The sequence below is a fragment of the Anomaloglossus baeobatrachus genome, chromosome 1 (assembly GCF_048569485.1).
Source record: "Anomaloglossus baeobatrachus isolate aAnoBae1 chromosome 1, aAnoBae1.hap1, whole genome shotgun sequence".
Taxonomy (NCBI): domain Eukaryota; kingdom Metazoa; phylum Chordata; class Amphibia; order Anura; family Aromobatidae; genus Anomaloglossus; species Anomaloglossus baeobatrachus.
In genome coordinates this window covers 136,201,812-136,226,253 of record NC_134353.1, presented here as the reverse complement: position 1 = coordinate 136,226,253, position 24,442 = coordinate 136,201,812, and the positions used below count along the sequence as shown (strand labels likewise).

The 24,442-nt window shown below is 44.7% G+C and overlaps 1 protein-coding gene across 3 annotated transcripts in view; it reads left to right on the top strand.

Annotated features, from left to right (window-relative positions):
- Positions 1-24,004, top strand: part of SGCZ (sarcoglycan zeta) — a 1,566,603-nt gene extending 1,542,599 nt beyond the window's left edge. For all 3 annotated transcript variants that reach the window (XM_075347076.1, XM_075347075.1, XM_075347074.1), the window contains 2 exons: positions 20,787-20,910; positions 23,279-24,004. In XM_075347076.1, the coding sequence (XP_075203191.1) occupies positions 20,787-20,910; positions 23,279-23,473 (319 nt within the window). In that variant the 3' untranslated portion in view covers positions 23,474-24,004. The remainder of the gene's footprint in view (positions 1-20,786; positions 20,911-23,278) is intronic.
- Positions 24,005-24,442: the final 438 nt, after the last annotated feature.

Genomic DNA, 24,442 nt, shown 5'->3' with positions numbered 1-24,442 from the left:
TCACCAGACATGAACATCATTGAGCATGTTTGGGGTAGGATGAAAGAGGAAGCTTGGAATAGAAAACCAAAGAATCTAGATGAACTCTGGGAGGCATGTAAGACTGCAACCTTTGCTATTACTGATGACTTCATCAATAAATTGTATGAATCATTGTTGAACCGCATGGATGTAGTCCTTCAAACTCATGGAAGTCACACAAAATATTAAATATGGCTCTAATAGCACCACAACTTCACTCAGCAATGTTATGCAACATATATTTGTATTAGAAGTTAATTATTTGTTTGAATTTCACATTAGTTTCTGTGGGCGACAAAACTTTTGTCTTGCCAAAATCTGACCTTTCTGTGTTCATTAAATGATCAATATTTCAGCTTTGCAGCAACTTTATTTTCATGACCTAAACCAAATTTGGGAGGGTTTCAGCTTTCAAGAGAGTAATTTATAAAATCAATGGATGAATTTAAAGTCAGGTTATAAGCTTTTATTTACATAACATGGATAAGCGACAGAACTGTTGTCAGGGACTGTACATCCTCAAAAACTATTCTATCTTATATGTATTTTTTATGACCTCCATAATTTTTAAGGAAAGCACCAAGTTTTCTACGAATGGAATGAACACATTGGCGACATATTGCAAAATCTTTAGGTGTACGTTTTAGATCATTATTATATTGGAAAGTGAACATCTGCAAAGTATATGTGGTAATGGTACCATTTTCCCTTTTAATATAGAACAGTATATCTGTGCATTTACAAATACCATTAATACCGTTAATAAAATATAGCTCAGCTCCTCGACACCAGGAACGCTTGTGCAGGTCAACATAAGGACACTGCCATCACCATGATTCACTGTTGGCACCATGCATTAAGAATAAATGCACATCAACAAATGGCACGGAGTGATGATAGCATGTTCTCTTTCAATATAGGACAGGTGCACCCACACTACCTCCCTCACTGCTCATTTATCATCTGGTATTGTATTGGCTCTCTTTGATCTGTACCATACTAATGTTAGTCTTAAATTTGGTGATTATGTATTGCTGGAGGAAACACAGGATGACAATCTATCTTACTCGGTCTGTGGTTCCATGCAATATCTCACTTTGTGGGGGTAAGGATGATTCTGAGAAAGGTCAGGAATCAGCCAATAACTACACGGGAGGAGTTGGTCTATGACCTGAAGAGAGCAGGGACCACGGTCTCACAGATTACCATTAGTAACACAGTATGCCATCATGGATTAAAATTCTGTCATGCAAGCAAAGGTCCCCGTGCTATTACCATCACATGTCCAGGCCTGTTTGAAGTCTGCCATTGACCATCTGGATAATCCAGAGGATGGATGGGAGAAGGTTAAGTGGTCAGATGAGATCAAAATTGAACTTTTAGTATCAATGCCACTCACCTTGTTTGAAGGAAGAAGAATGAGTGCAACCCAAAGAACACTGTAACCTACTGCAATGTATGGGGATGGAAAAGTCATACATGGAGGGTTCTATATACAAAGAGGATAGAATGACTGCATGTATTTTAAGGGAGGATGGGTGGAGTCATATATTGTGAGATTTTGGCCAACAACCTCATTCCCTCAGTTAGAAAATTGAAGATGGGTTGTGCCTGGGTCTTCCAGCATGACAATGACCCAAAATACACAGCCAGGGCAACTAAGGTGTGGCTGTGTAAGAAACATTTAAAGTTCCTGGAGTGACCTAGCCAGTCATCAGTAGAGTTGAGCGCGGTTCGCGGTTCGAGGTACTCCAGTTCGCGGTTCAAGTGATTTTTGGGGGTGTTCTAGATAGAAATAGAACTCGAGCTTTTTGCTAAAGCTCGATAGTTCTAGATACGTTCGAGAACGGTTCTAGCAGCAAAAAGCAGGGCTTTTTACAGCTACAGTGTGCAGGAGCCATCGCTGGCAGCCTGCCAGAAGCTGGTAACCAAGATAAACATCGGGTATCCAAGCAAAGCGCTTTGGTTAGTAACCCGATGTTTATCCTAGTTACGTGCAGGAAGCCCACACTTCCCCGCTCAGCTCACTCCGCCCCCTCCTGCACGCGGCATGTACACATACATACACACACACACACACGTCCCCAGCCATGCAGTCCACGACACTGACGTCCTCCTGTCACTCTGCACACATGGTCCAGCTCGGCATACCTGCGGTGATGAAGTCCCGACCTCAGCGCTGTCACTGTCCTCCATGGCCGCCGCTTGTCACATCACCTTCTCTCGCTTCCGACCCGAGACTGACTAGCGGTGACGTCACGGGCCTCTCGCGATACTTGACTGTGAAGGCGGCGGTCATTGAACTCAGTGACAGGTGCTGTCGGCAGTGCAGGAGATCAGCGCAGGTAATGTACCTCGCTGACAGCAGCACTTGTCATGCCCTGCAGTGACCTGGGCTGACCCATTGATGTTAGCTCAGGTCACTGCACTGCTCTCCCAGCCAATGTGGAACATCCTGCTCTTCATTGACTGGGACAGTGGGGATCGTCATGGCAACCCCTTGGATTACACCAGACCTGGATTTGTTTTTCTTTCTAATAAATTGGTTAAAGAGGGAATGTATTGGGGAGTGTTTTTTCAAATAAAAATGTGTTTGTCGTCTATTTTTTTTTATTACTGACTGGGTTGGTGATGTCGGGTATCTGATAGACGCCTGACCTCACCAACCCCAGGGCTTGATGCCAGGTGACATTACACATCTGGTATTAACCCCATATATTACCCCGTTTGCTACCGCACCAGGGCGCGGGATGAGCTGGGGCGAAGCACCAGGATTGGCGCATCTAATGGATGCGCCACTTCTGGGGCGGCTGCGGCCTGCTATTTTTAGGCTGGGGAGAGTCCAATAACCATGGACCTCCCTAGTCTGAGAATATCAGACCACAGCTGTTGGCTTTACCTTGGCTGGTGATCCAATTTTGGGGGGACCCCTACGTGTTGTTTTTTTTTTAATTATTTATTTAATTTAAAATAACAGCGTGGGGTGCCCTCAGTTTTGGATTACCAGCCAAGGTGAGGTTGCCAGCTGTGGTCTGCAGGCTGCAGCCGTCTGCTTTACCCTAGCTGGCTACAAAAAAGGGGGAACCCTACGTCATTTTTTTTTTTCATTTTTTTGGCTAAATACAAAGCTAAGCACCCCTTAGTGCCACATGAAAGGCACCAAAGGGTGCAAAATTACAAAATGCAGGAGAGTGGGACATTATGTGTCTTTCTGCCATTATAATGACAGAAAAGACTGATATGAAGTGCACAAGCACAAGAAAATCACCAGAGCGCCCTGGTGATAGCGCCTGCTATTTTTAGGCTGTGAAGGCCCAATAACTATTGACCTTCCCACCCTGAGAATACCAGACCACAGCTGTCCGCTTTACCTTGGCTGGTGATCCAATTTGGGGGGGACCCTACTTTTATTGTGTAATTATTAATATTTATAAAATAATTATAAAAAAAGAGCCTGAGGGGACCTCCACATTGGATCCCCAACCACGGTAAAGCTGCCAGCTGTGGTTTTCAGGCTACAGCCGTCTGCTTTACCCTAGCTGGCTATCAAAAATGGGGGGATCCAACGTCTTTTTTTTTTTTAACTATTTTTTAAATAGAAAAAATTAATGGGCTTCCCTGTATTTTGATTGCCAACCAAGGTAACGGCAGGCAGATGGGGGTGGCAACCCATAGCTGTCTGCTTTATCTGCGCTGAGAATCAAAAATACCGCGGAGCACTTCGTCATTTTTTTTAAAGATTTATTTTTACAGCACTGTGATGTCCAGCAATCAAAATACAGGGAAGGGCTTCGCCATATTTTTGTATGCTAGCCAGGTACAGCAGTCAGCCACGGGCTGCCTCCAACCCCCAGTTGCCTATTTGTACCCGGCTGGGAACCAAAAATATAGGGAAGCCCGTTTTTTTTAATTATTTCACTTATTTCATGAAATAATTAAAAAACAAATGACGTGGGCTTCGCCCCATTTTTGTGTCCAGCCAGGTACAACTAGGCAGCTGGGGATTGAAATCCGCAGCACAGGTTAGCCCGAGGTTTCTGGGCACCTGTGCTGCGAATTTCAGTCCGCAGCCGTCCCAGAAAATGGCGCTCTCCTAGAAGCGCCATCATCTGGCGCTGTATCCAACTCTTCCAACAGCCCTGGAGCCGGGTGGCTTGTTGGGTAATCATGAGTTAATACTGGCTTTGATTTACTAGCCAGTATTAAGCCAGAGATTCTTAATGTCAGGCACGTTTGACCCGGCCATTAAGAATCTCCAATAAAGGGTTAAAAAAAGACATTACACAGAGAAAAAATACTTTAATAGAAATAAATACACAGACACATTAGAGACTCCATCTTTATTACCCCCTGTCAGCCTTCCACGATCCATGGTCTTCTGTCTTTCTCGTTCAACAAATGCAGCTCTGCTACATCACTGCTGCATGGGGGAAGACGCTGCTTCCCGTGCAGCCTTCACTCCATGAGAGATCAGTGCTGCTAGCGGTAACAGCGGTAACGCTGACAGACGCGTTACCATAGCAACGGTGCTCCCGGAGCCGCGGTTAACGGTGACGTCCCCGCTAACTGCATTGCTATGGCAACGGCTATCTCCGTTAATGACCGGCTGTGTCAGCCGGTCCCTGAGGGAACGGGGAGTCGACCGTGTGCTAGAGCATGTCGCCGGTACACGGCGATACACAAATGTGCACCGTGTACCGGAGAGATGCACTCGCAGGTCCTACATGACGCGTCATAGTCATGTGACCAGTCTGTAGCCAATGAGATAATAGCCACGTGACTGGTCACATGGCTATTTTGACATCACGATAGGTCCTGCATCACTGCTGGCAGTGCTGGTCACCGGGAGGATTCAGCGATCATCAGATGTAATAGCGGCAGGAGACAGAGTGCAGGAGGGATCGCGGGGACCGGTAAGTGTTATGGCAATGTTTATTAACTGTATGTGTACATTTATAATGCATTTTTATGTGTTTGTGATTGCCTCCCATTTAGAGATGAGCGAACCGGTCCCGGTTCGGCTCGAGGTCGGTTCGCCGAACGGAGGCCCCGTTCGAGTTCGGTTCGTCGAATGTTCGACGAACCGAACTCGAACTGCATAGGAAACAATGGCAGGCAATCACAAACACATAAAAACACCTAGAAAACACCCTCAAAGGTGTCCAAAAGGTGATAAACAACTCACAACACAACACAAACACATGGGAAAGTGACAAGGACATGTACTCATGCGAAAACAAAACAGCTGGACAAGGAAAAAGAGGAGGACACATCGATGCCATTACTGTGCAACTTGAGCCCTGCTCATTTTAGGCTTCCAATCTGGATAAATTGCCTGAGATTGCCACGTACACCTTGGGGATCTTGTCGTGTCCTGCAGCCAGCGTTCTCTCGGAACCTGTCTTCAGTGCTGCTGGGGGTCTGCTGGCAGATAAGCACACGCGTCTGTCCACTGACAATGTGGACATGGCTCTCAGAGGACTTTTCTTCCCCTGGGTCAGCCAGGGGACGGGAAAGGCACGCGTATTTTTGAGAGTGCTTCATGCAAAGCATCTGTTTCATTTTGAAAAGGGGGATCAAGTGATGCCAGTCACGTGGGGTGTGTGTGGCCCAATTAGTGGAAACGAGGGAGACTGTGGTTGGAGTCCCCTCGCTGTGTTTCTAAAAGAACCAAAATGAACAAATCATGGCTCTCAGAGGACTTGTCTTCCCCTGGGTCAGCCAGGGGACGGGAAAGGCACGCGTATTTTTGAGAGTGCTTCATGCAAAGCATCTGTTTTATTTTGAAAAGGGGGATCAAGTGATGCCAGTCAAGTGGGGTGTGTGTGGCCCAATTAGTGGAAACGAGGGAGGCTGTGGTTGGAGTCCCCTCGCTGTGTTTCTAAAAGAACCAAGATGAACAAGTCATGGCTCTCAGAGGACTTTTCTTCCCCTGGGTCATCCAGGGGAGGCGAAAGGCACGCGTATTTTTGAGAGTGCTTCATGCAAAGCATCTGTTTCATTTTGAAAAGGGGGATCAAGTGATGCCAGTCAAGTGGGGTGTGTGTGTGGCCAAATTAGTGGAAACGAGGGAGACTGTGGTTGGAGTCCCCTCTCTGTGTTTCTAAAAGAACCAAGATGAACAAGTCATGGCTCTCAGAGGACTTTTCTTCCCCTGGGTCAGCCAGGGGACGGGAAAGGCACGCGTATTTTTGAGAGTGCTTCATGCAAAGCATCTGTTTCATTTTGAAAAGGGGGATCAAGTGATGCCAGTCACGTGGGGTGTGTGTGGCCCAATTAGTGGAAACGAGGGAGACTGTGGTTGGAGTCCCCTCGCTGTGTTTCTAAAAGAACCAAGATGAACAAGTCATGGCTCTCAGAGGACTTTTCTTCCCCTGGGTCAGCCAGGGGACGGGAAAGGCACGCGTATTTTTGAGAGTGCTTCATGCAAAGCATCTGTTTCATTTTGAAAAGGGGGATCAAGTGATGCCAGTCAAGTGGGGTGTGTGTGGCCCAATTAGTGGAAACGAGGGAGACTGTGGTTGGAGTCCCCTCGCTGTGTTTCTAAAAGAACCAAGATGAACAAGTCATGGCTCTCAGAGGACTTTTCTTCCCCTGGGTCAGCCAGGGGAGGCGAAAGGCACGCGTATTTTTGAGAGTGCTTCATGCAAAGCATCTGTTTCATTTTGAAAAGGGGGATCAAGTGATGCCAGTCAAGTGGGGTGTGTGTGTGGCCCAATTAGTGGAAACGAGGGAGACTGTGGTTGGAGTCCCCTCGCTGTGTTTCTAAAAGAACCAAGATGAACAAGTCATGGCTCTCAGAGGACTTTTCTTCCCCTGGGTCAGCCAGGGGACGGGAAAGGCACGCGTATTTTTGAGAGTGCTTCATTCAAAGCATCTGTTTCATTTTGAAAAGGGGGATCAAGTTATGCCAGTCAAGTGAGGTGTGTGTGGCCCAATTAGTGGAAACGAGGGAGACTGTGGTTGGAGTCCGCTCGCTGTGTTTCTAAAAGAACCAAGATGAACAAGTCTTGGCTCTCAGAGGACTTTTCTTCCCCTGGGTCATCCAGGGGAGACGAAAGGCACGCGTATTTTTGAGAGTGCTTCATCCAAAGCATCTGTTTCATTTTGAAAAGGGGGATCAAGCGATGCCAGTCAAGTGGGGTGTGTGTGGCCCAGTTAGTGGAAACGAGGGAGACTATGGTTGGAGTCCCCTCGCTGTGTTTTACATGCTTTTAGAAGGGCATGACATGGCTTGGAGGTTGACTGTCAGCATCTGCAAACTGTTGGCTACCAAAATGCTGCCTTTCCAACCTTTTAAACCGAGGATTTTCGAGACCTTATGCCCATCGCAGTGCCCCAAGAGCCGATGCCCAGGAACCACTCCTTCTCCAACAAAGGCGTGCACGCGCTACACCAGCATGTCACACTAAACATCACTGATTCCTTGAGAAACTCTGTGTGACAGGGTGCATTTCACCACAGATAATTGGCCCAGTAAGCATGGACAGGGGCGTTACATGTCGCTGACTGGGCAATGGGTTACTGTGGGGAGAGATGGAGAAGGGTCTGCTGTACAAGTCTTGCCGTCCCACGAGTTGTGTCAATCCTTCTTCTGTATGTAGAAGTTAATACACTGCTTCTGCCTCTTCAACCTCGTGTGGGTCCTCCACCTTGGCCCAAATCCTGTGTGGTCAGGCCACCCTTCCTTGTAACTGCGCACAAGGAATACCACACACCTCCTTACTATGCTGGCAGCAGAGCTCAATGCCATCAGGCGGTCAAAGGTTTACTTTGAAATGTATGGGAAATGTGAGTCACACCGCTGAGAAGTTGTGGACGGTTAGCTCTGGAGACCGAGTTTCATCAATGGTTGTCTCCACTCAACCAGCAGCCAGGGAAGGCCGGGTGCGACAATGATGCAAACATGGGTGCGGCCCTTCGCTGTGACAATGTGACACACGTGCCTTGTGTGGCTCACGTGTTGAACCTGGTTGTCCAGCAATTTTTAAAGCACTATCCTGGCCCACATGGCCTGCTGCAAAGAGCACGGTGTATCGCCTTCCTTGATCCACACACTCAGATGGGCTGTAAATGATAGGCTAGAGGGAAGCCACTCACCAAGCAGGACCCCTAGAACCCTGAAACCCTTTAACCCCTATACAGGGATTAGGAATTACACAGGGCCCAAGGTGATCAATACCTGTGGAAGGCTGCAGTTCCAGAGAATAGTAGTCAGGCAGGGTCAAAACATTAATTGAGGAACAGGAACAGAATGGGACGGCCAGGACTTAATCAGAAAACAAGCAGAGGTGAAATGCGGATCGGCCAACAAGGTACATAAACAGCAAGCAGGAAACGTAGTCAGGTAACAAGCACACAAAATCATAAAACTGAACTGGGGGTAAAAGGAACCAGAGGTTCATAGCTATGTCTGGCAGTGGTCTGCAGACAGGATGGGCATAAAAAAGGGTGTCTTCACATTGGTTGTAGCTGAATGATGGTATTTCATCTGTGAGATACCCACCAGCTACATTCAGCCAGAGATTCTGCATCTGTCAAGGTAATGCAGCCCAGTGGGTGAGCATAACCTGCGTCCACCTGCGCCGCTGGCATCGACTCCTCTCCCATCATCAGCACTATGCATGAAAGGAACACGTTGTCACCTGGCGACCGGAGTACAAATTGACGCAGCGGACTCCGTTGGTGACTTAACAGCCGTGTTCGGCAATGATGCAAACCTGGCTGCGGGCCATCGTCAGGGCAATGTGACACATGTGCCTTGTATGGCTCACGTGTTGAACCTAATTCTCCAGCAATTTTTAAAACACCATACCGGCCTACATGGCCTTGTGCAGCGGGCACGCTCGCTATGTGCTCACTTCCATCGTGCGCACACAGCAGCTCAACAACTTTCGTCGCTACAGAAGTCTTTAGGTCTGGTGGTTAAACGCCTGAAATGCGATGTGCCGACACGCAGGAATTTGAATCTGCACATGTTGCAGCGTTTGTGGCAGCACCGCCGAACCCTGCTGCCATACGTTATGACATATAGCCTGGGATAACTTCATCCAGAGGTGGTGCAGATCACACTGCTGGAGTGGTGTCAGATCAAGGACCTATGCACCCTTCTACACAGTTTACAAATGTCGACGAAGATGTTTAGCACTGGCGATGCCATTCTCAGCGTGACAATTCTGGTCATCTACATGATGGAGCACACTGTAATTATTATTCGGAGTCAGGTGTTGGGACAAGAGTAAGGGGAGGAAGTACAGGAGGAGTCATATGCGTAAGGGATAACAAGATCTACGAGGTCCAGATGGTCAGTGGCACCTAGGCGGGAGTCATGGTGAGGGAGAGGGATTAACAAGGGCGCATAGTATCAGCAAAAAGTGTTGAGGAAGGTGCAGGAGCCCATGAAGAAATGGAGGACGAACTGGCGATGGGCATGGAAGACTCAGCAGATGAGTGAGAGCTTGCTCACTTTTCGGTTGTGCGAGGTTGTGGGGAGAGGGCAGAGGAAGGAGGCACGATTCTCACCTCTCTGCCACCAACACACCAAGGACTTGGTCCTCCTGGATGCACAAGACACATGAGCGCCTTCTTGCTGCACTACCTACAACATGACCCTCGGATTGTACGAATTCGAAGTAATCCTGACTACTGGGTTGCTACACTGTTAGATCCCCGGTACAAGACAAAATTTGGCGAAATAATTCCTGCCATAGAAATGGACGCACGTATACAGGAGTATCTGCAGAATGTGGTACGCAATCTTAGATCTGCTTTTCCACTAAACACCAGTGCTGCACAGAGTGAATCTCAACGCTTTGTCATGGATAGGAGGAAATGGTCTTTTACTTGTCCACATCTGAGGGACCGAGGGCTGGCTGCTGTGCTGAGATGGCGTTGAGTACGGTGTCCCTGCAGAGTTGCACTTTTGGTCATATACCAAAATGAGTTGAAAAAGGACAGATGCTGGTGGAAAGGGGAACAGGTGTGTTGGAAAGGGGAAAAAAGTTTTGGTCTGTGGATTTGGTGGTGAAGCAACAGTAACATTTGCTGAAGAAACACCATCTGTTACAGTGGGACTGGCAGATTTGGATAAGGTGGTATATACTATGTTACCGCTATATAACAAAAATTAATAAGAAAAGAAAGAGAAAGGTATATATCCCCATCAGCAGTCAATGTCCACCGTGCTCCCAGATGGAAAAGGAGAGGTTGGCAACTGGAAGGTTAGATGGAGGATACAGATCTGTGTGGCTATGAAACTAATAGTTGCCTGAACCGAGTTAGACGCCACTCGGATCTGGAGACTGGGAGCCCTGTTAGCGTCACAGGGTCCACACGCCCACTTAGCCCAGGAACTCCCTGTTAACATCACAGGGGCCATTCAGTACGCTGAGCGTGTGCATTGGGGCCACACCTGTGGACAGCAGGCGCATCAGCAGCAGCAGGCCTGTTAATGCCACTGGGCTGCACAAGCAGGACTTGTAGGACAGGAGCTGGTCTTAACCGTTCTGCGTTACCAACTGTGCTGGCGGCCTGCATCGACGCCCTATCCCTGCCTACCTCTGGCCTAAAGCCGCAATGGGTTCAACACATGGAGGTGTGCTCTTTCGGAGCATAATAGAAGACTGTGCACCTCCTTGTTGGCTCCAGCCCGTTTTATAACCTTGGTCCGCCCCAAACCAGGGTGGACCACAATGCACCTCCTGGAGACAAAAGCAGAGTGACACGTCATGAGTGGCATAACTAGCATCCTATTTGGAACCGAAACTTCAATAATGACCTCATGGCTGCCACGACACAAACACCTCACCAGTTATCGTCTGACCATCAATAATGAGGTGACAAGTCATAGGGGCGGGCCTCTGCAAGCCATTTGGGAGTGGCCTGGCCACATCGTCAGGACACCTGATGCCCTGTGGTCTTAATGGGACCCCCACATCAGGGGCAGGGCCAAAGAGTTTATTACCGGACCTAGTCTCTGATGCAGTAAGTGCCTGAGCATGCTCAGTAGCATGAAATACAGTCTCTGAAAAAAGACTATCAGCTTTAGCATGGTGTCTAGGCACAAAACAGGACTTAGACCCGGCACGGAATGCAAGTACCTGTGCAAAGAGGCTTTTCGCACTAAGTGTGGGAGCATGCGCTGTATCCCGAAATGAAGACTTAGCCTTAGCAATGGCACAGTCAGGCAGAGCATACTCACTAGGCGAAACACTGTAATTAGGCTGCGGCTGGGGTAAATCGGCACACGCATGCGCACTAGCTGCCTCTCCACACTTAGACGTGGAGGAGAAAGTAGCCAGCTGCACAACCCAAGGCACAGCCCTAAATGGCAGCTGACGCCTGGGCGCAAATGAAACCGCAGCAGGCTTCAGGTTACAGGTTTTGTAACAACAAATACCATCCAAAAGAACAGGTGTACTTCTTCCCATGGATAATCTGATATGATCCTTTTTTTCACTGACACAACCATCGCTAACAAATGTAGATGAGGCCAAAACAGCAGCTGCTTCAATGGATCTCAAGTGCTCCATAAAGTGGCCTCTCCTCCACCCCAATTTCAAGATCCCAAATACTCCATTCCTCTGTGGTGTCAATCCAGTCACACTTGCTTCCTAACAGCTCTCAAGTTTCCACCAGCCCTGCTGAGTATGGGGTAACAGAGATGGTTGAGTTTGCATAGCTGTTCAGTCGCACTATAGCCTGGGAATCAGAGGTCTGCTCCAAAGCTGCAATGAGTACAGACAAGGAAGTTATTATTATTTTTATTATTATTGATTTATAGAGCACCATTGATTCCATGGTGCTGTACATAAGAAGGGGGTTACATACAGAATACATATACAAGTAACTATAGACAGACTGGTACAGAGGGAAGAGGGCCCTGCCCTTGAGGGATTACATTTTAAAGGATTTTTGGGAGGAGACAGTAGGAGTGGTTTAGGTTGAGCGTCAAGTACGTATGGTGGTGGTGTCATTGAAGGTTATAGTCATTTCTGAACAGATGAGTTTTCAGATTCAGTTTGAAGCTTGCGGGTGTAGCATATAATCTAACGTGTTGAGGTAGCGAGTTCCATGAGACAGGGGAAATGATCTGCGCAGATGGCCAGAAGCTTTGTGAGTGGGATCCAGGCCCCGATGAAGAAGGTGCTGAGCCTAATCTACACCCTCATTTTCAAAAAGTAAATCCTCCTGGTGGAGACAATGGGGAACATGATGAGGAGCACAGATACCTGATTGGAATGACAACTTTACTATTCGGTCAGGGCAGGAAGAGGTTGTCTCGGAGGACTCAGGACGAGGTGAATGAAAACATACAGGGTTATTGATGAGGTTGGAGATCACACTTACTGTCAATCCAAAGTCAGCCAGTCGATGAGGTCAGCAGAGGAGGTGGAGGAGGATGCAACTGACGACGAGGTTACGTTGCGTCTTCCTGGCCAGAGACAAAGTACTGGAAGCACGTCAACAACTGAATCCTGGACCACAACTTTGACTCTGAGCAGAAGTCGTGTTGGCTATGCAGGTCGCATGGGCTGTAAGCCTTGCCTAGCCTGTGAATTTTTGGACATCGCAAAGGATCACCCAAGTCATGGAATCTGTAAGATTTGTCAACAATCTGTAAGTAGAAGGCAAAAACTCACACCTTTGAGTAGTTCCTCCATGAAGTGTCACATGGATATGAATTGATAGCGGGAAGGTGTATTGCTCAGCTTTAGCCACTGTCAATGCAACATGCTAATTTGCCATTGCATGCATTGTTGCAGACTACACACAAGGGGCTGCTGTTATTTTGGATCTGTTTTTGTTTGGTCACTATAGCAATATCAAATTGCTTTTCGGGTGTGGACTTGGAGATGCTGTCTATGAACAGAAGGTGTGTGTTACAGCAAGGAGCCACCGCGGAAACACTTCGTTCAATTGTGAGGGGAGTCATGTTGTACTTTGATGATGAGCCCCGTAATGCCAGTGAGCAGCATCCTGTGCCACAGACCAACATTCTTACAGTGCTGTCTATACTGTTTACCGTGAGAGGAGCGTAAAGTCTGTATTTCTGGCAACTGGACATCAGAGTACCCGGGTACGGTAGGCTGTGCCCAGACAATAATGCGGGCACGCAACACTTTGTTTTATTAGCAAAACACATATCTGTTCTGGGTAGGCCAACTATTTATAGACAATAAGACTTGCTGCCTCTGCACTGTCAAATTGTCACATACAGTTTAAATCATAGAGGGACAGCAACACATGTTTGCATTGACTGTTGCTTTTCAAGATTTCCATGACTGTGTTGCAGAGCTGTGTGGTTTGCATGTACACTGTTATCATCTGCATTATCTGTGAGGCTTCAGCTAACAAGGGTATTCAGTGGGGGTAATGTGTTTTGTCTATGTTTAGGTAGGTAACTTGGAAGCTCTTGTGATGCACCACTGGTAAGTCGTGTTCGCACACACACACACACACACACACACACGCACAATCACACAATTACTGCTACACAGAGGGATTAGCAGGTAGTAGGCAACAGAATAGATTGTTCAATTATTTAAATTGTATGCATGGTTCTTATTGTTTGTTTTGGTAAAGTTAAACAATCATTTATCAACCCAACTGCCTAGAGTCCTTTTCCTGTTGCCTGGTTTTGCTACATACTGGGTAGCACACCCTGTACACAACTTAAAATGAGGCATAAGTCGCAATGTGAATTACACTGTGCTACAATGCGGCCTAGCGTGCCTGTGCAACCACCGCCTGCCCCATCAAGTGCATCTGCGTGCTCTTCATCCTCTGTGACTGTGGGGACAGCAGTCACACATGGTTTTTCACAATGAACTTCCACTCCTTTACCCGCAACAGGGAGTGTGATTGGCAGGTCATCACTTGTTTTGGAAGTGGAAACAGAAGGTATTGTTGAGCTGTCAGACATCGAGAGAACCATCATTGGATGCAGGCTACATTATATCCACGCCTGCACCTTCATCACAGGTTGGCTGGACTACCTGCAGTTAATAATTGCATTCCAGAAATGGAAAGGAGTGTAGAATGCACATGTGTTGTACCTTGCTTGGCAGCAAAGGAACACTAACTTAGTATTCCAGACAATTTTAGGATGGCTGAAAAAGAGTCAGCTCTTTGGGCAAATTAAATAGCGTGGCAAAAGTGGACAGATGGGTACAGTAGCCGTGTTCTGTGGGTACCAGGACAGTAAAAGAAGCCTCACTTTCTATCCCTCCTAATGATCAAATGCAGCAAGGAATTCCCTGAGTTTGCTATAAAATTAGCATAACTAAATGTGCATGAGGGTAGAATGCAGAGGTGCTTGAGATTGCTTGGCACCAGTGGGGCACTAATGGAATACAACAGCCAGTTCTATGATGCCACTAAATGGCAGTATTTTTTTGCTATCATTATAGCTTATTAAAAACAGAGCAGGAGGGTGTCATGCAGAGGTGCTAGAAATAGCTTGGCACAAGTGGGGCACTAATGGAATACAACAGCCAGTTCTATGATGCCACTAAATGGCAGTATTTTTTGCTATCATTATAGCTTATTAAAAACAGAGCAGGAGGGTGTCCTGCACAGGTGCTGCACATAGATTTGCACCAGTGGGGCACTAATGGAGTACAACAGCCACTTCTTGTATGCCACTAAGTTTACTCAATTTTTGGTATTATAATGTCTTAGTAAGTAACAATGAGTTTGAGTGTGCAATGCAGGCAGACGTGCTGCAAATATCTTTGCACTAGTGGGACTATACAGAAGTCCAATAGCCATGTTTAGGATGCCACTAGGTACACTCAGTGTTTGCTAGTATAATGGCTTAGATATAAGGAGTTTGAGTGTGCAATGCAGGCAGATGTGCTGCAAATATCTTTGCACTAGTGGGACTATACAAAAGTCCAATAGCCACGTTTAGGATGCCACTAGGTACACTGAGTGTTTGCTAGTATAATGGCTTAGTTATAATGAGTTTGAGTGTGCAATGCAGGCAGACGTGCTGCAAATATCTTTGCACTAGTGGGACTATACAGAAGTCCAATAGCCACGTTTAGGATGCCACTAGGTACACTCAGTGTTTGCTAGTATAATGGCTTAGTTATAAGGAGTTTGAGTGTGCAATGCAGGCAGACGTGCTGCAAATATCTTTGCACTAGTGGGACTATACAGAAGTCCAATAGCCACGTTTAGGATGCCACTAGGTACACTCAGTGTTTGCTAGTATAAAGGCTTAGTTATAAGGAGTTTGAGTGTGCAATGCAGGCAGATGTGCTGCAAATATCTTTGCACTAGTGGGACTATACAGAAGTCCAATAGCCACAATTAGGATGCCACTAGGTACACTGAGTGTTTGCTAGTATAATGGCTTAGTAACAATGAGTTTGAGTGTGCAATGCAGGCAGACGTGCTGCAAATATCTTTGCACTAGTTGGACGATACAGAAGTCCAACAGCCACGTTTAGGATGCCACTAGGTTCACTGAGTGTTTGCTAGTATAATGGCTTAGTAACAATGAGTTTGAGTGTGCAATGCAGGCAGACGTGCTGCAAATACCTTTGCACTAGTGGGACTATACAAAAGTCCAATAGCCACGTTTAAGATGCCACTAGGTACACTGAGTGTTTGCTAGTATAATGGCTTAGTTATAATGAGTTTGAGTGTGCAATGCAGGCAGACGTGCTGCAAATATCTTTGCACTAGTGGGACTAGACAAAAGTCCAATAGCCACGTTTAGGATGCCACTAGGTACACTCAGTGTTTGCTAGTATAATGGCTTAGTAACAATGAGTTTGAGTGTGCAATGCAGGCAGACGTGCTGCAAATATCTTTGCACTAGTGGGACTATACAAAAGTCCAATAGCCACGTTTAGGATGCCACTAGGTACACTCAGTGTTTGCTAGTATAATGGCTTAGATATTAGGAGTTTTAGTGTGCAATGCAGGCAGACGTGCTGCAAATATCTTTGCACTAGTGGGACTATAGAGAAGTCCAATAGCCACGTTTAGGATGCCACTAGGTACACTCAGTGTTTGCTAGTATAATGGCTTAGTAACAATGAGTTGGAGTGTGCAATGCAGGCAGAGGTGCTGCAAATGTCTTTGCACTAGTGGGACTATACAAAAGTCCAATAGCCACGTTTAGGATGCCACTAGGTACACTGAGTGTTTGCTAGTATAATGGCTTAGTTATAATGAGTTTGAGTGTGCAATGCAGGCAGAGGTGCTGCAAATATCTTTGCACTAGTGGGACTAGACAAAAGTCCAATAGCCACGTTTAGGATGCCACTAGGTACACTCAGTGTTTGCTAGTATAATGGCTTAGTAACAATGAGTTTGAGTGTGCAATGCAGGCAGACGTGCTGCAAATATCTTTGCACTAGTGGGACTATACAAAAGTCCAATAGCCACGTTTAGGATGCCACTAGGTACACTGAGTGTTTGCTAGTATAATGGCTTAGTTATAATGAGTTTGAGTGTGCAATGCAGGCAGACATGCTGCAAATATCTTTGCACTAGTGGGACTATACAGAAGTCCAATAGCCACGTTTAGGATGCCACTAGGTACACTCAGTGTTAGCTAGTATAATGGCTTAGTTATTAGGAGTTTGAGTGTGCAATGCAGGCAGACGTGCTGCAAATATCTTTCCACTAGTGGGACTAGACAAAAGTCCAATAGCAATATTTAGGATGCCACTAGGTACACTGAGTGTTTGCTAGTATAATGGCTTAGTTATAATGAGTTGGAGTGTGCAATGCAGGCAGACGTGCTGCAAATATCTTTGCACTAGTGGGACTAGACAAAAGTCCAATAGCCACGTTTAGGATGCCACTAGGTACACTGAGTGTTTGCTAGTATAATGGCTTAGTTATAATGAGTTTGAGTGTGCAGTGCAGGCAGACGTGCTGCAAATATCTTTGCACTAGTGGGACGATACAGAAGTCCAACAGCCACGTTTAGGATGCCACTAGGTTCACTGAGTGTTTGCTAGTATAATGGCTTAGTAACAATGAGTTTGAGTGTGCAATGCAGGCAGACGTGCTGCAAATATCTTTGCACTAGTGGGACGATACAGAAGTCCAACAGCCACGTTTAGGATGCCACTAGGTTCACTGAGTGTTTGCTAGTATAATGGCTTAGTAACAATGATTTTGAGTGTGCAATGCAGGCAGACGTGCTGCAAATATCTTTGCACTAGTGAGACTATACAAAAGTCCAATAGCCACGTTTAGGATGCCACTATGTACACTGAGTGTTTGTTAGTATAATGGCTTAGTTATAATGAGTTTGAGTGTGCAATGCAGGCAGACGTGCTGCAAATATCTTTGCACTAGTGGGACTAGACAAAAGTCCAATAGCCACGTTTAGGATGCCACTAGGTACACTCAGTGTTTGCTAGTATAATGGCTTAGTAACAATGAGTTTGAGTGTGCAATGCAGGCAGACGTGCTGCAAATATCTTTGCACTAGTGGGACTATACAAAAGTCCAATACCCACGTTTAGGATGCCACTAGGTACACTTAGTGTTTGCTAGTATAATGGCTTAGTTATAATGAGTTGGAGTGTGCAGAGGACAGGAGGGTACAGTGCCAGGATTGTGGGGCTCTGGGTAGAGGAATGGAAGCCTGCCTTTCTATTCCCTCCTAATGGGGAAATGCTGCGACGAAATCCCTGACCTTAGCTACACAGACGCTGTCTCTGTTTTCAGGACCTGTCACCTATGGCTCTGACCCTGCCGGTACGAGCCCTTAAAAGGACTGATAGAAAGTGCTATCCCTAAGCTGTCTAGCGCTGTGTATGGAGCGTATACAGCAGTATCGGCGATAGGACAAAGGACGGAGCTGCGCCAGTGATGTCTGACACCAAGGACGCAGAAGGCAGATAATGGCGTGCTGGAGGAAAATGTCCAGTTTTATAATGCAGGGACATGTGACATGGACATCCTATCACACATGATGTTGCTTCTCTGGTTAAAAGTCCACTTAGCTGTTTGTGTGTCTGGGATTGGCTGCCATAATGGCCCTCCCCACTACACGTGCGCGCTTAGAGAAGGAAGACAAAGAAAAAAAAAAAAAAATTGGCGATCGCCATTATACAAACAGCAGTGATCTGAAGGCGCTGTTCACGCACACTATACACTGAAATTTCATAATAGTGTGAGTCACAGAGTGACTTACACTATTACAGCGGAAAGCCAGCTAGGAATTAGCTGTTTTTTTGCTGCTAGAACCATTATCAAACGTATCTAGAACTATCGAGCTTTTGCAAAAAGCTCGAGTTCTAGTTCGATCTAGAACAGACCCCAAAATCACTCGAGCCTAGAACTGGAGAACCTCGAACCTAGAACCGCGCTCAACTCTACTCCCATTATATCCTATAGGTTCGAGTTTGGTCGACGAACCGAACTCGAACGGGACCTCCGTTCGACGAACTGAACTCGAGCCGAACCACGGCCGGTTCGCTCATCTCTAGTCATCAGACTGAACCCAATAGAAAATCTAAGAAGGGAGATGAAACTCAGTGACAGCCCCTTATTCTGAAATATCTAGAGAAGATCTGTATGGAGGATTGGGCCAAAATCCCTTCTGCAATGTGTGCAAACTTGGTCAATAACTACATGAAACATAGGACTGCAAACAACGGTTTCTGTACCAAATGTTGAGTTTTGTTTTTCTATTGAATCAAATGCTTTTTATGCAATAAAAGGCAAATTATTTATTTAAAAATCATACAATGTGATTTTGTGTATATTTTGGGGGGATTCTGTCTGTAACAGTTGAAATGTACCTATGAGAAAAATTACATACCCCTCCATTCTTTGTAGGAGGGAAAACTTGCAAAATTGGCAGTGAATCAAATAGTTACCATATTTTTCACTTTATAAGACGCACTTTTGTTCCCCCAAATTTTGGGGGAAAGTAGGGGGTGCGTCTTATAAACCGAATATACGGGGGGGTGTACATATGGAGAGGTGCTGGGGGCAGGTGACAGCTGCGTGCGAGCGGCAGCATTTGATCTCCTGCTCCCGCTCATATAATATGCACAGCCGCTGTCCAGCAGTGTGGTGCAGAGACTGCATCACACTGAGGGGCTGGGGCAGCATGGCATATTATATCTGCCTGCGCCCTCCTTTGATCACACTTAATTCCCCCTGTGTTAGATATGGCCCCTTTGCTGCTGCCCATAGTAAAATAAAAAAAGCTTTATTTACCTCCAGCGCTGATCTCCGGTCTCCTGCTGCTGTTGTCTGTGATAAGGCACGCAGAGATATCACTCTGCGGTGCCGATCACATGACCGGCTGCAAGAACCAGGAAGTAAGGAAGCCGGAGCTCAACTGCGAGGTGGGAGACACGGAGGGACAGCACTGAGAAGGTAAGGAAAGAGTGTTTTATTTTATTATGGGTAGCAGCCTGGGGGCAAATCTAACACAGGGGAGATGTGCCATCTATAGTGGCCAAGGGCAGCACACATGGGGGCATATCTAACACAGGGGAGATGTGCCATCTATAGGGGCCATGGGCAGCACACATGGGGGGCATATCTAACACAGGTTAGGTGTGCCATCTATAGTGGCCATGGGCAGCACACATGGGGGGCATATCTAACACAGGGGAGATGTGCCATCTATAGTGGCCATGGGCAGCACACATGGGGGGCATATCTAACACAGGGGAGATGTGCCATCTATAGTGGCAATGAGGAGCACACATGGGGGGCATATCTAACACAGGGGAGATGTGCCATCTATAGGGGCCATGGGCAGCACACATGGGGGCCATATCAAACACAGGGGAGGTGTACCATCTATAGGGGCCATGAGCAGCACAGGGGGACATGTCCCAGCACAAGGGGGCTATATTTAATACTAGGGGGCCATATCCATATTAAGGGGGGGTAATTTTAGGATGGGGGTCTATGAGGGACATATACCCTATATGATTTGTTAGACGGACACTGACATTATAAGATGGACCCCATTTACCTTAAAAAAAAAAAATTCTTTTCCTTCACCAAATTTGGGGGTGCGTCTTATAATCAGGTGCGTCTTATAAAGCGAAAAATACGGTATTTTTCCCACTGTATGGGGAATTCTGAAGATAAAAATTTACATCACTCTCCAATCAGTGTCCATGCTCTAAAAGATGTTCTTAAAGAAAGGAAAACAACAGATTTTGCAATATATCACTAACTAGTTCATTTTATATCTAGATGACTTGGTGCTGTCCTTAAAAATCATGGAGATGAAATACAAGATTTAGTACTTATTGATGGAGTGTATTCATTTTTACATCAACTGATTTGAGCAAAACTGAAGATTATTTAACGAAAGTAAAATTAATAACCTTGCTTTTTATGTTATGGATTAAAAAATGTTCTATGAAACTCAGTCTTGTCAAAATTTGGGAAAATTGTCTGTTATTCAGTGAGATATTGATTAAAATCTTATTTTTGAAAGAGGTGTACTAATTTATGCTGAGCACTGTATTTAGCTTACAGAGCTGTGAACAAAACTAGCAATGTAGAGCTAATGTCTTGACAATAGTGAGGAACTGAAACAAAATGTACAAAGGATAGTTTCAAATTGTTGCACTGACTTGGACCATGGACCAGGGTTGTACAAAGCTCATCTCTATTTATAGATTATATGCTCTATACTCTAGGCCTTATTAATAATAAATATAATGAAATTTGATTGAAAATGTTGTATATTGAATTAGTAATTTCAAATTATTTTCTTGTATGTTTAATTTTTTTTTATTCATTTCTAGACTTGAATCTCCAACAAGATCGCTAACAATGGAAGCACCAAAAGGAGTACAAATCAGTGCTGTAGCAGGGGAATTTAGAGCAAGTTGTAGAAAAGAGCTTCATTTACAATCCACAGATGGAGAGGTCAGTACTAATGCCAACAATATATTATATGTTTAACCAAAACCTAAAATTAGATCCCATTTCCCCACTGCAGAGATCAGTGGCAGCGTGTTTTACACTGTTTTATCTGATGTTTGATATTGTGTTTGCTGCTGCTCGGCCACGGATACCCATGTCATGAAGATATTTTTTTTTTAGTGTAAATGAATGGTCCTCAAATTTTACAAAAGTTCATATTCTTAAGAATACAGGAGTTTTTGCAAGTCGCTCCTCATGATTTCAAAGTCAAAGCTTGCAATCCTTTGGCAAGGCAATGAGTGCAACAAGCACAGGCTTAGTAGGAAACACAAAACAATAAAAATGTGCCAGGACTAAAGTGAATAAAATTATAAAAATATTTTTTATTGAATATAAAAAAAATGTAAAATTCCTGCATATATTGTTTAATTATTTGCTGCCTGTTTACTATGGAATATTTTGTTGGCTCACCCACCAATATATCTCTGTATTTGCTTTGTTGGATACCTCAGACTCTACCTTCATAATCGGCAAATTGAGGATATCACATACCCTTTAAAATATCCAGGGAAAGGTGCAGGGTAAAAAATGAGAAATACCCAAAATAGCGTTGTTAGAGAAGCCATTTTGTATCTTTTTGGTATAGTTCGAAGTTCATTATAATATGTGAAGTTCATTATATTCTTGCACATATGGGTATTTGATTAGTTATGCAATCTTGGATAGAATGAGTAATTGATGTTCTATTCCACATCTGCTATTTGCTATGATTATCATTAGGGCCCTAGAATTGTTATTCTTTTATTGTTTATACGGTCATCTTGACATATGGAGTTTGTTTGACAAGGTTTGATTGATTACATCTCTTGAAACGCTTTTGATTACATATCTCTTTGGCCTTGAAACATTAATCCTTTCCTTATGTGATGATATCATGCTTATATCCCAAATGACTATATTTGGTATAATCTAAAGTTGTATAATCATATCACATGTCTCATATTGCGTAATCAGATTGAAAGGTATAAAGAAACCTTCCAATTCTAATAAAGAGCAGAGCTAATTGACTCACTATAGACTAGAGTCTGTCATGGTGTTTTAAGCGTGCTCTCACAACCGGCCGGTCCGTCCCTGCTACCTGAGAGGAAACAAAAGCCCGACTTTAACAATTTGGAGGCCCCAGCGAGATTTGAACTCGCGACCCCTGGTTTACAACTTGCCAGAGAATAGCACTTGGTAGAAAGGCTGTAATTATAAACAGGGTCCATTTCAGAATATCACCAGCAGCATTAAATAGGTACACCTGCCAGGGCAGGCTGAATAACACAATGGAAAACACCTCCTGGCAGAAAATGACTGAACAAAAGCAAAAGAAGATCAGAACTTGGACAGAGACCAAACCTAACTGTTCCTAACTGTTCCTCAGTGGAGAGGGAGAAAAAACAATCACTGATCTCAGAGAGACCAGCCAGAGAAAACACTGCCAGCAACCAGCGAAGGTGCTCAACACAGTGAAATCCTAGTTGCATTTCCCCCTTTGAAGGATGCAAGAGTCTGATCTCCCTGAGATCAGTGATTGATTTGTCTTGTTTGTCTACTAGGCATTGCTCCCACCTTGCCAGAATCCTTCTCCACACTGATGAGGGGCAATGCCCCGAAAGAGCTGTCTTGGATGGATACCTAAATGAATGAAAATAGATACAGGCGCAATATGAGAAGCATCTTGGATGGATACCTGGCCTAGGTATTTCCCTTGTCATATCTTTAAACTCATCAAGAGCTGGATATTGACTAAAAGGGCCACTTAATATGGTGGTTATAGTGGTCTCCTAAAAAAGCCACTCAATGGCTAAGTCCTTCCCGGAGGGATAACTGGCTAATTTCCATGTCGAGACTCCTAACAGAGGCTCCACTGACCTTTTCAATGGAGAGGGAAACAGATCACAGCACAGAGCTAGATCAAATCTCAAAGCTCACACAGCTATATCAAATCTTGAGGCATGACACTCTCAAGTCAATCAGTGATGAAACTCAGTCAGTTTTTTTGATACGATAAATAAAATTGATGTCTAAATGAGGACTAACTCACAATTGATTGTAGAATATTTATGAGGGAAGAAATTTCATAAACTGACTTGGTATAGAGCTGGTGACCTTTTCCATTCCCAAACCAAATTCACTAAGCGCTTTAGAACAAGTCAATCTTTCAATAGTGTTTGTAAAGGCAGATTGTATGGCTTTTCCAATTTTATATACCTGTGGCAATGTGGTTAGATTAAAAACTAAATTTAATGACCAACACTTTTGTCCATATGTATTATTAATAACTATGGATGTATTATAATGTTTTTTCATTTTTTTTTTTTTACAGATATTTTTAGATGCGGACAGCATCAGACTAGCCAATTTACCGCAAGGTTCTTTTACACCTTCATCTACAGGCTCGGTGGGCCCTCGACAGACTGTTTATGAGCTATGTGTTTGTCCTAATGGCAAACTCTACCTTTCTCCAGCAGGAGCTAGTTCCACATGTCAATCCAGTAGCAACATCTGTTTGTGGAGCTGAATGAACTATGTGTTTTCTCACACCAGAATAGCCTTTCGCTACTTCACATTTGCTTCACGGTTCTGCCCAGATATCATTGTGGTATATTGAACAGTTTAATGGCCTATAGCGCATCTTCCAGGGTATGAGGGAATACAATACTGCCTTGAAGTTCTTTTGTGACTTTTGAACTAATCCTGCATAGAGGTGGATCCTGCATAAAGATCAAACAGACCTGGATGTTCCCAGTCAATTATTATCCAAGACGATTTACATGGGTGCCTTTACTAAATAAAGTGAAGCACATGATTCTATACTGCAGGAGTAAAGAGAAACTATTAACTGTACACCTCATATGCAAGCTGATTTGCTGGACATTTACTTGGAAAAACAATACAATCCCGTGTAAAAAAGAAAACTGTACTGTTTTAAAGCACAATTTTCCATTCAATATTTTTGGATGTATACTTTTATCCCACAAAAGAAATAAATATTAAAGTATTATGTGATATTGCCTTTACTAAACAATTAAATTGAAAAAAATTGTTTTTAAAAGAAAAACTTTTCAGGCCTTCTTCTTAAAAGAAAAATATTATCTCTCTTGTTCTTTCTTTCTCTATCTCTTTTTCAATCCCTCTCTCGATCACTTTATGTACCAGTAATAAAGTTAGGCTGTCAGCCCAAACTGACCATGTGAATTAAACAAAGCCTTCTTCAGGAGTATAACTGCTACTAAAATTTGACCTCGAGTAGTTAATTCATTAAAGGCAAACTGTCACTAATTTTGCTATATAATCTGATAGCACCATGACAGAGTAAGAAAGCTTGATTCCAGTGATGTTCCACTTACCAGGCTGTATACAAAGAGAAAAATGAAACAACTCGACAGTATCCTAGAAAGTGGGTGAACAAACTCACGGACTGTAGCCGGACTTCATGGATGGTTAATCGGTGATGTTCAGACCCAGAAAGGGTAAAATGCAAATAGTT